We start from the raw sequence: 16,155 nt of genomic DNA, 5'->3' as shown, positions 1-16,155 counted from the left end.
AACTTGCACAAATATATAACAGTTCATATAGATGCCCAACAGTCTATTTTCCTTTGCTTTAATGTAGGAATTCTGCTGTGCGTAGGCAAATGCCTCCCCACCATCACAACGTTATTTCAGATATATTGTGATATGCCCCTGCGATGTACAAAACACACTTGTAAAGATTATTCTCATTGCTCTGCTGAATAAAGCAATTTTCAGCTGGATGCAATCCATAATAGGTTTTACATTAAGCTGGTAAATAAGAGTAGCAGTAAGTGGAGGTAAAAGTCACTTCCATATGCTGCAAATTATCTTGTGTTTTGTTACCATAGACAACAAATTTTTAATAGGACACAGTGTGATGGAATGACATTGAGAACAAGAAGGAAAAAAGGTACCGGTTGTACTTCTAATTTGAATTATACGAAGATCAGTATCATATACAATGTCAACATCCTACACATTGCACATTGATGTTACAGATGAGAAAGTAGGCACAGTTGACTTATATAAAGTTTGGATACAAAAAGGGATATTATTTGTTTGCAATGAGCAGTTTAATGAATATACAAATAAAAGAACATTTGCTGGATGACTATCTCAATGTAGTGTATATATAAAGAAATAAACAACAGGGAAACGCTGATATTAGACAGTTTACAAAAGCTGAACAAAATTATGCACAATATATTTTAACAAAAGTAAAACAGGCTTATCTGATTGCAGTGAGAAGGTTCATCAATAAGTTTTTATCGAGTGTGGTATACCATGTCAAAGTTCAAAATGTCGACATTTACAATGACGACACATACATATTATTGTCAAGTTGAAAATGCATGTCGACAGTACTATTTTACACTAACCGCAGCCTCACCCTAACGCTCATATGTTAATAATGCAGACATGCATAATGTCAATGTTCACATGTTGAATATGGACATTCTGAATGTCAACATAGTAAACGCAAACTGTTTTTATCATGCATATTACATTTATCTAAACTGGCTTGCATCCATACCAACAGATACCATGTACCAGAATAGTCACTACTCAGAATGATGACGGAATTCTAACTCCAAGACACTGAGAAGTCAAATCCACATCAGGGGGTGATAAAACGTATTAAGGGGCCTATCCATTAGCAGATAAAATGAACGATTGAACGATATATCGTTCAATCGTTCATTACATCTGCTAATGGATAGGCCCTGAACTATGACAGATGTGCGCTCCCGCGGCCGATAAATCGCATCTATCATCTCTACAAACATGTTGGTCAATTATCGCATGTAGCTGTACGATATTAGCAATATCGTGCAGTTTATATGCTGTAAACGACGAAAGATATTAGCAGCAGCTACAGAGCGCTGCAGAGAAAAAAAATCCACTCCCTGAATGATGTTATGCGATATCATTCATCGTTTGATAAAATCTGTCATGTACATGACAGATATCGTTCAGCACAGCCACCGGAATATTCAAGGGATATCTTTTGTCTTTCATCGCTCAGAAATACATCTGCTAATGGATAGGCCCCTACAGTGGAGAATGCCAGCTGTTACAGATGTCCCACTATATTATACCCGTTATTTATGTACTTCACATACACAGCCTCTTGGCCTATTCTGGTACACAGTATACATCTTAAGAATATACTGATGAATCTTGTCACTGCAATCAGATAATCCTACTGTATTCCTTGTGGCAATTTTTGTTCCATATAGAATTATCCAATACTTAATTGTTCAAGAAACTAGGAAGAAAACACTTGCTGGAATACTACCATAAAAGATCACAGGGAATCTCTTACCTTTCTCACTGACACTTTCACTTTCAATTTCCACATCCTCACAGCTGGTGTATTCTGGAGTTGATGCCCCTTCTTCTTCTGAACTACTGACTGACATTTGTCTCCTCTTTCCACCTCTTTTAGACCTATGGGGCTTTGGTGGAGAAGGCCTAACAGATTCTGATTGATCTGAACTAAGGGAATCATTCCTTGACATTGTCTCCATTTTTTCACGGTTAGCTTTTCTCATTAAAAGAGCAGAGCTGGGATCTAACCGACTATGCTTTTTGAAGGAGTCATTGTTTTTAGAATCTAAGTGTTCTGGTGGTACAGGGCTGTGTCTGGGACTTGGAGGGCTGTGATTGGATACTTGGTTTGGCTTAGAAATGATACCATCAGCATTCCTATCAACTGAATAGGATTGCTGACTATCCATTGCCATTCTCTTGTCCTGTGTCCCTGGTGCTAGAGAGTTTTTCCCTAGTTTGTTCTCAGGGACTTCAGCTTCATCTAGTTCTGTATGTGGTAAAGATGCATCGCTGTGTCTCCTCTCATGCCGTGCCTTTGAAACTTTTGCATGTATGCGCATTTGTTGCTCCTCAGGCTGTGGCTTTACAGGGTACCTTGCTAAGTTTGGATCACTTCTATACCTTGTCTGATACTCATCGTCAACTCTTTGCTTATCTTCTGTCATGTTTGTCCCTTCTTCTAGTTTTTCTGGAATATCCTGTGACCTCCCCTTCCCTAGTCTTCTGCTTTCCCTCCTTTCTTTATGTTCATCTGGATAACCCTGCCCTTGCTGATTGGAAAACTTCTGGACTCTTTTGCGTTCACCTTTTAAGACTTTACCATTCTGCTCTGAAACTGCTACAATCTTCTTCCTGAGGAGGAACACATCGACAAAGTATGACTGACTTATTTTTTTATTCTTTTATTTTTTTTAAATGATAAACAGAACTAACAGTGTTGCCTACAATGTGGTTCAATGCCAACTTATATTTTTACTAAACAGATGCAGCATACAGCCTATTTCAATTGCACAATATAATGAGTACAGATAGAACATTAAATGAACAATTATCATGGAGTTATATGCTGAAGGCATACATGCTCCAACCATCAATCTCCCAATGTCAACTGAAGTATTTTTACATATAAATTCCAAACCAGCATCATGTATTGAAGGAGGTATATTGCCATAACTGCAACTCTACTGGTCTGGGCCTTCATGGCCTGTCCAACAAATAAAACAAGCCTTGTGTGCATCAACAATCGGTCAAAACATATGTTCTAAGAAAAGATAATTAAACAGGAGATAAAAATGCTGCGAGATGAGTATGCAAGAGTTGTTTTCCAATAAACACTAACGTTACTCATCACAGAATGGTCCCAGTCAACAGATCATTAAGGCCACAGGATCTTTAGCAGAAATACAGTACAGCAGTGTTCAGTGATGATACATTTAGTCTTACCTGTCTCGTGGTGGTTCACTTCTTGACCTTGAAGTCTTCTGCTCGTCAACTGCAGACTGGAATGACTGTTCTGAACCTTTGCTATGATCAGACTGTAAACTAACAGGTGAGGTGTCTTGAGAACCAGCTGTTGCGGCAGTACTTAAAGGGGTTTGAGATCTAGATCTCTCTTGAAGCCTTGCTTTCTTTTCTCTTGGTGCATCAGATCCAGCACCAGTACCAGTATCACTTAATGTTCCATCCTGACTTGGCTGCTGTGTTCCACTTCCAAAAAACCAAGCCCCTGATTTTGTAAGAATTTCTTGTTGTTTTCGGCACAAATTGCAAACCCACATAATCTAAACATAAGAAGAAGACAAGTGTAAGTGCCAAGTAACTTGAGCAAGCATCATTTATCTCAGTGTTAAACTACCAATATGTTGTTTAGCTTCATGCCATACACCCCATTTCCTCTCATACTAATATTGCCACTATGAACCATAATTAATGAATCCTAATATTGCATTACTTTAGATAGCTTAAAGTGTACCCAAAACATCATTTACTTCCCTTATGGCCAAATCCGTTCATTTTGCTGTCACCTCCTTCCATGTGAACAAAGAGCTGAGACATAGCCTGTTTTACAATGCACTAATGGTAAGCTGGTTATCCACTGGCATGTTAAATACCAGTGACTTCATACATCAAAGATGATTACTTTTTTTATAACCTTTTGATTGATTGATTGATTGATTGATTGATTGATTGATTATGGAGATTTGACTTACTGTATTTTCTAAACCTTTATAAGCCCTGTCAGACTAAGAAACCAGAAGGCAAACCTTTATTAATTCTATCCGTAAAGTTAATATTTTTAAATGCGAGAATTAGACAAACGATACATGACAACTGTCATAAGTAAATATTATATGCTTTTCTCCTGGGGCTATAGTTTAGTGCATAAAAAAGTAAACTACAGAGATGAAAAACAGAAAAATGCAAAAAAACAAGTATTTTAAGCAGTGGCGGATTTTGCCTAGGGTCTGCGAGGCTGCAGTCCCCCCAGTAAAATCATCCTCTTCAGTGAGGCAGTGCAGTCCATGACTGCATTGGCTACACTGTGACTGGTGGTGGCTTCCCATTGGAAACGCCACCTGCCAGTTACGCACAGGACAGGCAGCCCCAGGGGATGGTGTCTCCTCCCCCTGGGACTGCCAGTCCGGGCTGCGATTAGCAGAGAGCGGCTTCCATTGGAAGCCGCTGCTCTACCTTTTGGGCAGCCCTTCAGGGCTTCCCGGGGCTGCAAACAATGCAGTCCCCAAAAGCCTGTTTTAATGCGCATGCGTGGCGCCACCGCTGCTCATTCGCTGGTCCTGGCATCTGCCAGACTCAATTGCGCAAGCACCGGGACCCAACCAGCTACGGCCAGACTAGCAGCAGCGGCAAGAGCCGCTGCTGATTTTAAGTTAGTAACCAACATTTACTCTGGGCCTGATGCAGAGATGGACGCTAATACGATGGCAGCTGCGATTTTGCGCGGTACACAGCTGCGAAAACATACTAATAGTTCCAAAGATCACCCGAGCATAGGGACGCCCACAGCTGCTTTCTCATATGGGTATTTTCAACTTTGGCTGGCACCATCCTTTAACATATGAATGAGGCTCTAATAAGTAGCCTGATATATGTAAACAACACCCTAATCTAACCAACTCTAAATTCTAAATATGCAAAATGTGCAATGCTTTTTTGTGCAACAGAGAAATATCCTAACTCTCCCTCTAGCGACTAACCCTAATCCCCCCACACACACATCTTACCCTAACCCTCCCGTCCCGCAGCCTAACCCTAATGTCGACATTCTGATAATGTCGACATTCTGATAATGTCGGCATTTCACATGTCAAAATTTTGGGAGCATCGGCATGTTGCCTGTCAAAATTTTAACAATGACACATCATCAGTGGTGCACTCAGGAAGGGGGACCTCTGAGTACCCCAGCCAGATGGACTAGATTTTTCTTTGAGTTGGAGACTGGTTTATATCAAGATCTACGCTTCCAGGGGACGGCAGCCATGGCCACCCGCGATCAGAGCTTCCGCACACAGCATCATCTAGAGTGTATCTGACAGAGAGCTTGCCCGGCATTCAGGAGATCAGTGGCCAAGTCCTGTCCAGTGGCCAATCACTGGCTGGCGGCATCTTGATAAGCTGCAGCTGCTTTCTTCCTGGCATTCAGCAGATGGCCGACAGGGAGTTGCAGCAGCTACCACTTGTGTCCTAGGGGTACATTTACTAAAGTGAGACATTTTAGTAGTGGAGATGTTGCCCATAGCAACCAATCACATTCTACTTATGATTTAACTAGCACCTGCTCGAAGATAATAGCTAGAATCTGATTGGTTGCTATTAGCAACATCTCCACTTCTAAAAACTGTCACTTTAGTAAATATGCCCCCTACAGCCTTATACACATATTATATACATATACAGACATATATATATATAGACACACAAACATTATATAAATTGCATATATATAAATTGTATGTATATATACATATATATATATATATATATATATATATATATATATATATATTAACACAGTATATATTGTGGTGAGAGGGGTTGTCACTCATCTGAATTGCCCACAGTCTGGTGGGATAAGCTCCCTCCAAGGGAGAGGAAAACCATACCAGCACATTCTGCTGTTACAATAGAAGTTTGGAATTCCGGGTATTCTGGGCTGCACAGCTCAAAGTGGAGATATGGAACTCCTTGTCTTCCAGGTTGCCCAGAGTCAGCAGGAAGTCAGCAGTACAGGAAGGGTTTAAAACTCTCACACACCTGTAGCTCATTGCTCCTGATTCTGGATAAGCTAAACAGGGGATAGGCTGGGGTTGGTGGTTAGCATTAGGGTGCCAGGACCTGGAGGGTCTACAGACATTAGCACAAGGAGTGCTGAGACATTTACTTTTATGTTGTTTGCTTATTTTGTGTTATATGCCTGTGTGTGTCCAGGCCTATGCTCACGTATGCTAACGTGCAGTGTCTGCACCATTAAAAAGACACCTCTTCACCAAGTACCTGCCTGTCAGGAGTCCTCATTTCAATACTCTTTGTTACAATAAATATATATATATATATATATATATATATATATATAGAGAGAGAGATATATACATACACACAAAGTACTGTGCAATAGTTTTAGGCATGTGTGGAAAAAATGCTACAAAGTAAGAATGCTGTCAAAAATAGAAGTGTTAATAGTTTATTTTTATCAATTAACAAAATGAAAAGGGAATAATAAGTAGAGAAATCTAAATCATCAATAGCATTAATTCTACTAGGTACACTTGCACAGTAATGGATTTTCTGGGATTATAGTCAGGTGTATGATTAAACATACTGGGGTTTCAAGATGTGCTGTTCAAGCTCTTTTGAAGAAACACAAAGAAACGGGCAACGTTGAGGAAAGTAGACGCAGTGGTCGGCCAAGGAAACTTACTGCATCAGATGAAAGACACATCATGCTTACTTCCCTTTGAAATTTCAAAGATGTCCAGCAGTGCCATCAGCTCAGAACTGGCAGAAACCAGTTGGACCCAGATACACCCATTTGCTGTTCGGAGAAGTCTGGCCCGAAGTTGGCTTCACGGAAGAATTGCAGACAAAGAGCCATACTTTTGACGTGGAACAAGGCCAAGTGACTCAACTATGCACAAAAAAACATAGGAACTGAGGTGCAGAAAAATGGCAGCAGGTGTTCTGGACTGATGAGTTAAAATGTGAAATATTTGGCTTTAACAGAAGGCAGTTTGTTCAAAGACGGGCTGGAGAGCGGTACAATAATGAGTGTCTGCAGGCAACAGTGAAGCATGGTGGAGGTTCCATACAAGTTTGGGGCTGCATTTCAGCAAATGGAGTTGGGGATTTGGTCAGGATTAATGGTGTCATCAATGCTGAAAAATACAGGCAGTTACTCATCCGTCATGCAATACCATCAGGGAGGCGTCTGATTGGCTCCAAATTCATTCTGCAGCAGGACAACGACCCCAAATATACAGGCAATGTCATTAAGAACCATCTTCAGCGTAAAGAAGAAAAAGGCATCCTGGAAGTGATGATATGGCCCCCACAGAGCCCTGATCTCAACATCATTGAGTCTGTCTGTGATTACATGAAGAGACAGAAGGATTTGAGCAAGCCTACATCCACAGAAGATCTGGAATGGGTTGGGTATGGGTTTACGGCGGTCAGGATGTCGCTGGTCAGAATACCAACAATGGCATCCCGACAGACAAAATCCCAACACCCGTAGGTAAGTATACCACTACTAACCCCTACCCTAACCCTCCCTCCTTGGTGCCTAAACCTAACCTCCCCCTCCCTTGCCGGTGCCTAAACCTAACCTCCCCCTAGTGCCAAAAACCTAACCTCCCCCTCCCTGCACCCTAAACCTAACCCTCCCCACTTAGTGCCTAACCCTCCCCCTAGTGCCTAACCCAAACCCCAATACTTTGGGAAGCTGGTGGCCGGTATACTGGAGCCAGGGTCCTGACACTGTCAGGATTCCAGGGCCGGTATTTAGACCATTGGCATTCCGCATTCCGGGATACTGACTAAATTCCGTTTGGAATAACCTCCTGCCGAGTTCCTTAAAAAACTGTGTGAATGTATAACTAGAAGAATTGATGCTGTTTTGAAGGCAAAGGGTAGTCACACCAAATGTTGATTTGATTTACATATCTCTTCTGTTCATTCACTTTGCATTTTGTTAATTGATAAAAATAAACGATTAACACTTCTATTTTTCATAGCATTCTTACCTTGCAGCATTTTTTCCACACCTGCCTAAAACTTCTGCACAGAGTGGATCATCCAAGGATCCCAATTTTAAATGTTTTGCCCAAAATACACAAACAGCTTGTCAGTCCACCAGGGCACACTATTGTTTCAGGGCTTGATTCAGCGACATCACGATTATCTGAATATGCGGATTTACATATTAAAGACTGTCACCCTACTTAACTCATATTTTAAGGATTCAACACAGGTATTAAAAATTGTAGACAGATTTGAATCAGGGGCAGAACAATGGGAGACAATGGAGGCGCCTGCCGCCGGGCTCCAGCATTGAAGGGGCACCTCCTCCATTGTTCGCAACATATTTACCCCACTTAGGGCTGTTACTATGTACCAGGAGTGTACCGTCATGGCAGCCCAACACATGGCACCTCTTCCCGCCACCTGAGAAGCCACCATACACTAGTGGAGAGCTCCATGTCAGACCATCAGCTGCCACCTTTGTCTATCTATAGCCTGTCTGTATGCAAATTGCTACATTACAGTGTCAGCAGTTGTGACGAGGGGGGGCACCAAATTATAACTTGCCTCCGGGCGTCTGGGATGAATTTACGCCAGTGATTTGAATGGTTGGACAGCTATGACTGGTACACCATTGATATAGAAGCACTATATACTAGCATCCCACATGATAAGGGGCTGCATGCAGTGGATGACTATTTAAAAATGGATTCAGGTGTAACTGACACAAAATGGGTATTCTTATTGGAATGCATAAATTATATTAAAAAATATTTTTTTTCAATTTCAGGATCAGTATGTGGTTTAGAGGTGTGGTACCGCTATGGGAACACTTTTTGCACCAAGTTTTGCATTTCTTTACCTTGGCAAATGGTAGAGTAAGTTTATTTTTGATAATACATATAATCAATTTTTTTATCATATTAAATTGTTTAAGCAGTTCATAGATGATGTTCTAATTGTATGGGGGGGAGGCAGGATTGTTTTGAAGAATTTATGGCCTACCTGAACAACAATTATATGAACTTACGTTTCACACATAATTTTAATAATACAAAGATTGAATTTCTAGATCTAGTCTTGGATGCATTAAGTTCTAAAGAAAGTAGAGGCAAACATATTGATACCTACACGTACATCAAAGTTGTTAATAGTAACAGTTATGTACATTTTAATAGCTGTCATCTAGACCAATGGAAGCTCAATATATCCTTCTCACAGTTTATTCATTAAAGGAGGAATTGTGTTGAGGAAAGTAAATTTGATGAACAAGTTGAGGTTTACAGTGCCCATTTTTTGGAGTAGAAATACCCAGTGAAACTTATTAAAGACAGTGCGGTAAGGGATAGAAAAGTACCATGGCAAGAACTACTTATCTATAAAAATAAAGAAAATAAATTTGAAGATAAAAAGTTCTTTGTTACCTTTACTACAAAATATAATACATAGTTAGAGGGGCCCTAGATTGCACAATCTAAGCACAATATGAGGTGCTACCTGCTGAGACTAGCAGTGCTGCAAACAGAAAATGAAACAAATGCAGGTGCATACTCTAACCATGCTGAACCTAATAATAATACTGCTAAATTGCATCAAAGAGGTTCTTAGCATTATGATGGCCATAATTATGGACCTGCCCACCATATCCAGATGACCTCCATCAGGCAGATCCCTATAACTCCTATGGAACAAATACAGGGCACGGGACCCCCCAGGCCAACCCAGCAGAACCGCCTCATGGCATCACACAAGTGTGAGATTTATATGGAATATATGGAAGACATATATAGAATATTACATCTTACTTTCGCTTTAATGGACTGTGCAATAAAGTGCTACATAAACCTAAAAAACTGAATACAAGGAAAACTTCCTGTTTTTTGAAACGCAAAAACTTCATATCCGGTGATGCAATTATGGTTTGCGTTCCAGGCCAGCGCATGGAACGCATGACGCAACAGCCGGTGACGAACTTCCAGTCACGGCGATCACCAGTGGTCCCAATACAGTTGTCATGTGGTTAATTGAAGGTAATTTGGGGGAGTATATAGAGGGGGTCCGGGCAACAGTACCTTTAAGCTTCTGAGGAAGGACCATAAATGATTTGAAACGCGTTAAGCTGAACAAAGGAAACAAGGACAGTGTTAGCAGAAGTGGAACGCTGGATAATCTGACCAGGAGCTCCTATGCAGGTGTTAGGATTTGCGGTTAGCAAATCATCTTGGTGGCAATTCCCAGTCATAGTTGTTACTGGGATACTGCATCATGTCCTATCCTTGTTCTGGCTTTTTGCAGGAAGTTGGAAATCCTGTCTTGTCTGTGTCAATTCATAGCCTGTCATTCAGGTCTGTCTGTGTTTGTGTTGTTTCATGTGTTCACTAATTAACTAGCTCTCTCTCTCTGCAGAGCAGGTACAAATATGCCTTTTAATTAGGAATCACTCTCCAGGAATGGTCTCTGGTTGGAACCTGCATCTCATAAGTATACACCCAGCCCTGATCTCATGGCCGGTTATGCAGTCATTACCAGTGTATGTTTGCTGTGTTCAGGTCCTAAGTGCTTGCCGGTCTACTGAGTACTTTGGTTATTGTATCTGGATCCTGCCTCCATTATGTGTTACTGCAGCATCTGAATCCACCTGTCTGCTGTTTAGGACCCTGCCTAGACCATCTCAGCTGATTGTGTCAACCGGACAACACAGGCCGCATTACAGAGTGTCTGTGAGTTCTCTCGGCCTGGCTGCAGAGTCAGGTTGTTCCTGTTCTCCTGTTCACTGAACTCCCACACGGCTTCCTAGACGCATCTAGCAGTCCCCGTGCTGCCGTCTGCTCAGCAATCTCCATACGGCTTCCTAGCCACTCCAAGTAGCTTCCATGCTACCAGCAATCTCCAAACGGCTTCCTAACCGCATCTAGCAGCTCTTGTGCCGCCAACATTCACCATATTGCTTCCCAGCCACTCCAAATAGCTTCCGTGTTACCACCAATCTCTAAACGGCTTCCTAGCCGCATCTAGCAGCTCTCGTGCTGCCAACGTTCACCATATGGCTTCCCAGCCGCTCCAAGTAGCTTCCGTGCTACCACCAATCTCCACATGGTTTCCTAGCCGCATCCAGCAGGTCCCATGCTGCCAACATTCCTCATTTGGCTTCTTAGCCGTTCCAAGCAGCTCCCTTGCCACAACATCGGCACACTTGCCTCACCATTGGCTCTCAAAGTCACCATAGATTGTTTATCAATGGCAATTGCCCCAACATCAGCACCATCACTGCAACATCGGCACACTTGCCTCACCATCGGCTCTCAAAGCCATTATCAAACCATAGATTGTTTAACTATGGCAATTGCCCCAACATCGCCACCATCGCTGCAACATCGGCACACTTGCCGCACCATCGGCTCTCAAAGCCATTATCAAACTCTAGACTGCTTATCTACGGCAATTGCCCCAACATCGGCACCCTTGCCGCACCATCGGCTCTCAAAGCCATTATCAAACCATGGACTGTCTATCTACGGCAATTGCCCCAGCAGTGGCACCAGCCCGCAGGCTGCTTCCTGTCTAGAGTCCCGGCTGTCTAAACAGCACCACGGCCTCTAGGCCATATCTAGTATCCTGTGATTATTTTGTTGTGTCCCGTCCTTGTCTGTTTTTCTATCAGTCTTGTCATAGTCTATTCTTGTCTTGTCCAGCCCAGTCCAGTCCAGGCTTGTCTGTTATCCTGCTACCTATCAGTCCAGGTCACTCCTGCCCTGCAGCAATTAGTATTGTCGTGCCACTCATTGCCTGACTACTCAGTTGCTCCTCAGTCCCTGACATACCTACGACCATATTGTTCTGTGTAGTGCTATCATCCCACAGCCACACTCCAGCCAGCCCTAGTTGTGAAAGGACTGCCACTCCTCCATAATACCTAGCACTGGTCAGCAGTCCTGTGATCTCTCCTGTGCGAGAGAATCGTAACAGCAGGTTCCCGGGACATGCTGTGTATGGCTCTGATGTACAAACACCTGAGGAATATCCTTGCTTCGCCCTGTATGCTGTTGACTGCCAAAGATCTCATCTTACGGTGATGTATGCTGGTTTTTATTTCTTTAAATGTGAGTGTATAATATATGTATAATATATGTTATGTGTTATATGACAGTATTGCATATCATTTTTTATTTTCTCTCTTCTTTGAGATATAAACGTCTTTGGGAGGATTATATTCCTTTTCTTCACACCATCAGAAAATTAGAAGTGAATCGTGAACATATTACAGAAAAAACTGTGTTTTGAACTCTGGAAAGAAGTACTTTTTAGGTTTGGATTGAACTTGTCTATGCACCACTGTGTGACAGAAATTGTGTGTTTTGGTGCCACACGGGTAGCTGATGACAAGGAATTTTTTGCGCACTTTGTTTTAAAGTTCTTTTCTGACTACCGACGAATCTATCCCTATGCTAAAATACACTTCCATTATGCCCTCTTTCAGATGTGGGAAAAATATCAAGGATTTTGTTGTTCATAATGACATTTCCTCTTTCAGGGCTCAAAGGCCTGACCATTTCCTTACAAGGAAACTGGGTAACTATAAATGTACCGGGTGCATGACCTGCAGTTTTCCTGGAAACTGGGGATATGTTTGAGCACCCCCATTCAGGAAGAAAATGTAAAATCAGATTTGCTCTAACTCGCTCTAGCAGGTTCACGGTATACTATATAAGATGCCCATGCGGGCTATTCTATATAGGAAAAACCTAGCAACAGCTTAAGGAACGCATGGCGTTACATAGGTCTAGTATCAGGGCGGCCCTTGTGGGTAAGAAGTCATAACAGCCTGTTGCTAGACATTTTAGAGACTATAAACATGATTACGCTACTCTAAGATATAAAATGATAGATTGGGTCCCCACCAGTATTAGAGGGGGAGATATGGATCAGGTCTTATCACAGAAAGAGGCCAGATGATACCACACCTTGAATACGGTGCACCCTTTTGGTCTCAATGAATTGTTTTCCCTTATTCCTTTAACACAATATTCAGGTTATTCATGCGGGTAACTATACTATATGGTTTCAAGTTTGTTCCCTCCCTTCTTTCCTTCTATGTCTGGTTATGTCTTGCTTATATAAGATATAAGTATATAATCCTAGACACAGTATTGTACTGGTTAATTTTTTTCAGATATCTTTTAGTATTCATGCATCGCATTGTTTTAAGAAAAAATATTTCTTATTTATAGATTGTAAGGACGCTATATCACAGTATCTCAGGTTTTATACAGTATTATTTAGAGAATAGCCTGATGTTTTCCTTACTTTGTCGTAAATCTTAATGTCAGGTTGTAGCTGTGATTAATGCTCTTTAGTCTTCTGTATCTGGCAATTTAAATGTTAAAACAGATGGTTATATTAATTGTCTTCCTGTTCCTTCATACAGCCGGCTTTTGTATTTTCTGTAACTATGGTGTAGGGTCACTTTGCATGGCCACGACCCCTGGAGGCTGCTGGGATGTCGGTATCTGTCTGCCTTTGATGACGTCATTGGCGTCCGTGGGGAGGAGGGCTGCACTGCGGTAAGTATTTATGTATGTTGCTTTTTCATATATGTGTTAGTCTTGATAAAAGAGGTACCCCCTCTGAAACATTGACTACAGCAGCTTTGCCTATGTCTCTTTGTTTGGATAAATGGAGTGCCGTCCATCATTGTGTACATACTATTATCTAAGGTCAGACACACGGGTGTGTTGCTGGATGGGGAAGTGGAGTGCCGGACAGACAACCTGCTATATATATGAAAGAGTATATATTTTTAGAATTATTTATCTGTGTATAAAACAGTGTTGTTTATTTATGGCAATTTTATTGTATATTGTGTAATGTGAACAATCGGGTGGTAGGTATTCAAGCTTACATTTGTTTTTAGGATTTTTTTAGGATGCTTTTTTACGATGGTTTAGGTATATGAAATAAAAGTTTTTTTTATCAATTATTAATAATAATAATAATAATCGCCATTTTAAAGAGATGAGACATACTTTACCTTCCCTTCGGTATAAAATTATCGATTGTATTCCCCAAAATATCAGAGGGGGTGACAGAGAAAGATCTCTATTGCAACTGGAAGCACGTTGGATTGCCTGGTTGAACACTGTTCAACCTTTTGGCTTAAATGAACAACTGTCCCTAAACTGTTTTCTCTAATATAGCTTTATGAATTTAATCTTTCCTTTATGTATAGTTGATAGTATTTTCGGTCACCTTTATCATATTTTTTGTATACATGTAATGCTCGTCTTCATTAGTAGACGCTCCTATCTATACTGATCAGTCTATAGATGCATCCCCTGTTTTAATGGAGTTGGTTTAGATTCACTTTATGTTTTGGCGTCTTGTCCCTAGGCAACCGCCCGCACTCAGGTGGCCTCGCTGATGTGTTACGTCAGGTTGGACGCACACACGTGACGTCATCGGGGTGGACAAGTTGCAAGAGTCGGACGGAAATTGTGCACGTGTGGTGTTACTATATAAGGTAAGAATTGATTTTGTTTTATTGTGCTGTATCCTTGAAAAAAGATTAAAATAATCTGAAACGTTGGAGTTCAAGCCTGTGATAAACAGTTGATAATTTTCTGGTTTAAAGAAGTCCCGTGAGTGCCGGCGTACTTTTGGATCTATATAGATAGATATACAGTCAGGTGCATAAATATTGGGACATTGACAGAATTTTCATATTTTGGTCTCTATTCACCACCACAATGGCTTTGAAATGAAACAAACACGATGTGCTTTAACTGCAGACTTTCAGATTTAATTTGTGGGAAATTACATCCAAATCAGGTGCACGGTGTAGGATTTACAACGGTTTCTATATGTGCCTCCCACTTTTTAAGGGGCCAAAAGTAATGGGACAAACTAAACAATCCTAAATCTAACTTTCACTTTTTAATACTTTGTTGCAAATCCTTTGCAGGCAATTACAGCCTGAAGTCTGGAATGCATAGACATCACCAGACGCTGGGTTTCACCCTGGTGATGCTCTGCCAAGCCTCTACTGCAAATGTCTTCAGTTCCTGCTTGTTCTTGGGGCATTTTCCCTTCAGTTTTGTCTTCATCAAGTGAAATGCATTCTCAATCGGATTCAGGTTAGGGGATTGACTTGGCCATTGCATAACATTCCACTTTTTAGCCTTAAAAAACTCTTTGGTTGCTTTTGCAGAATGCTTTGGGTCATTGTCCATCTGCACTGTGAAGCACCGTCCAATGAGTTCTGAAGCATTTGACTGAATATGAGCATATAATATTGCACGAAACACTTCAGAATTCATTCTGCTGCTTTTGTCAGCAGTCACATCATCAATAAATACAAGGGAACCAGTTCCATTGGCAGCCATACATGCCCACGCCATGACACTACCACCACCATGCTTCACTGATGAGGTGGTATGTTTTGGATCATGAGCAGTTCCTTTCCTTCTCCATACTCTTCTCTTCCCATCACTCTGGTACAAGTTGATTTTTGTCTCATCTGTCCATAGGATGTTGTTCCAGAACTGTAATGGCTTTTTTAGATGTTGTTTGGCAAACTCTAATCTGGTCTTCCTGTTTTTGAGGCTCACCAATGGTTTACATCTTGTGGTGAACCCTCTATATTCACTCTTGTGAAGTCTTGTCTTGATTGTTGACTTTGACACATATACACCTACCTCCTGGAGAGTATTCTTGATTTGGCCAACTGTTGTGAAGGGGTTTTTCTTCACCAGGGAAATAATTCTTCTGTCATCCACCACAGTTGTTTTCCGTGGTCTTCCGGGTCTTTTGGTGGTGCTGAGCTCTCCGGTGCGTTCTTTCTTTTTAAGAATGTTCCAAACAGTTGATTTGGCCACACCTAATGTTTTTGCTAACTCTGATGGGTTTGTTTTGATTTTTCAGCCTAATGATGGCTCACTGATAGTGACAGCTCTTTTGATCTCATATTGAGAGTCGACAGCAACTGATTCAAAATGCAAATGTCACACCTAGAATCAACTCCAGACCTTTTACCTGCTTAATTGATAATGAAATAACGAGGGAATAGCCCACACCTGTCCAAGAAATTGCTTTTGATTTTTC

At 41.3% G+C, this 16,155-nt stretch overlaps 1 protein-coding gene across 14 annotated transcripts in view; it reads right to left on the bottom strand.

Annotated features, from left to right (window-relative positions):
• Positions 1–16,155, bottom strand: part of RIMS1 (regulating synaptic membrane exocytosis 1) — a 417,175-nt gene that overhangs the window by 263,577 nt on the left and 137,443 nt on the right. For 12 of the 14 annotated variants that reach the window (XM_088471298.1, XM_088471230.1, XM_088471248.1 and 9 more), the window contains exon 1: positions 1,796–2,552. In XM_088471298.1, coding sequence (XP_088327424.1) covers positions 1,796–2,468 — 673 coding nt within the window. In that variant the 5' untranslated portion in view covers positions 2,469–2,552. Of the gene's footprint in view, positions 1–1,795; positions 2,656–3,246; positions 3,585–16,155 lie in introns of those variants that run through there. The other 2 variants (XM_088471345.1, XM_088471265.1) reach the window with 2 other exon arrangements.

This window comes from Taudactylus pleione, unplaced genomic scaffold (assembly GCF_031769625.1).
Source record: "Taudactylus pleione unplaced genomic scaffold, aTauple2 ptg000015l, whole genome shotgun sequence".
NCBI classification, from domain to species: Eukaryota; Metazoa; Chordata; class Amphibia; order Anura; family Myobatrachidae; genus Taudactylus; species Taudactylus pleione.
The sequence above is the reverse complement of the archived record's forward strand: the minus strand, read 5'-3'. Positions and strand labels throughout refer to the sequence as shown.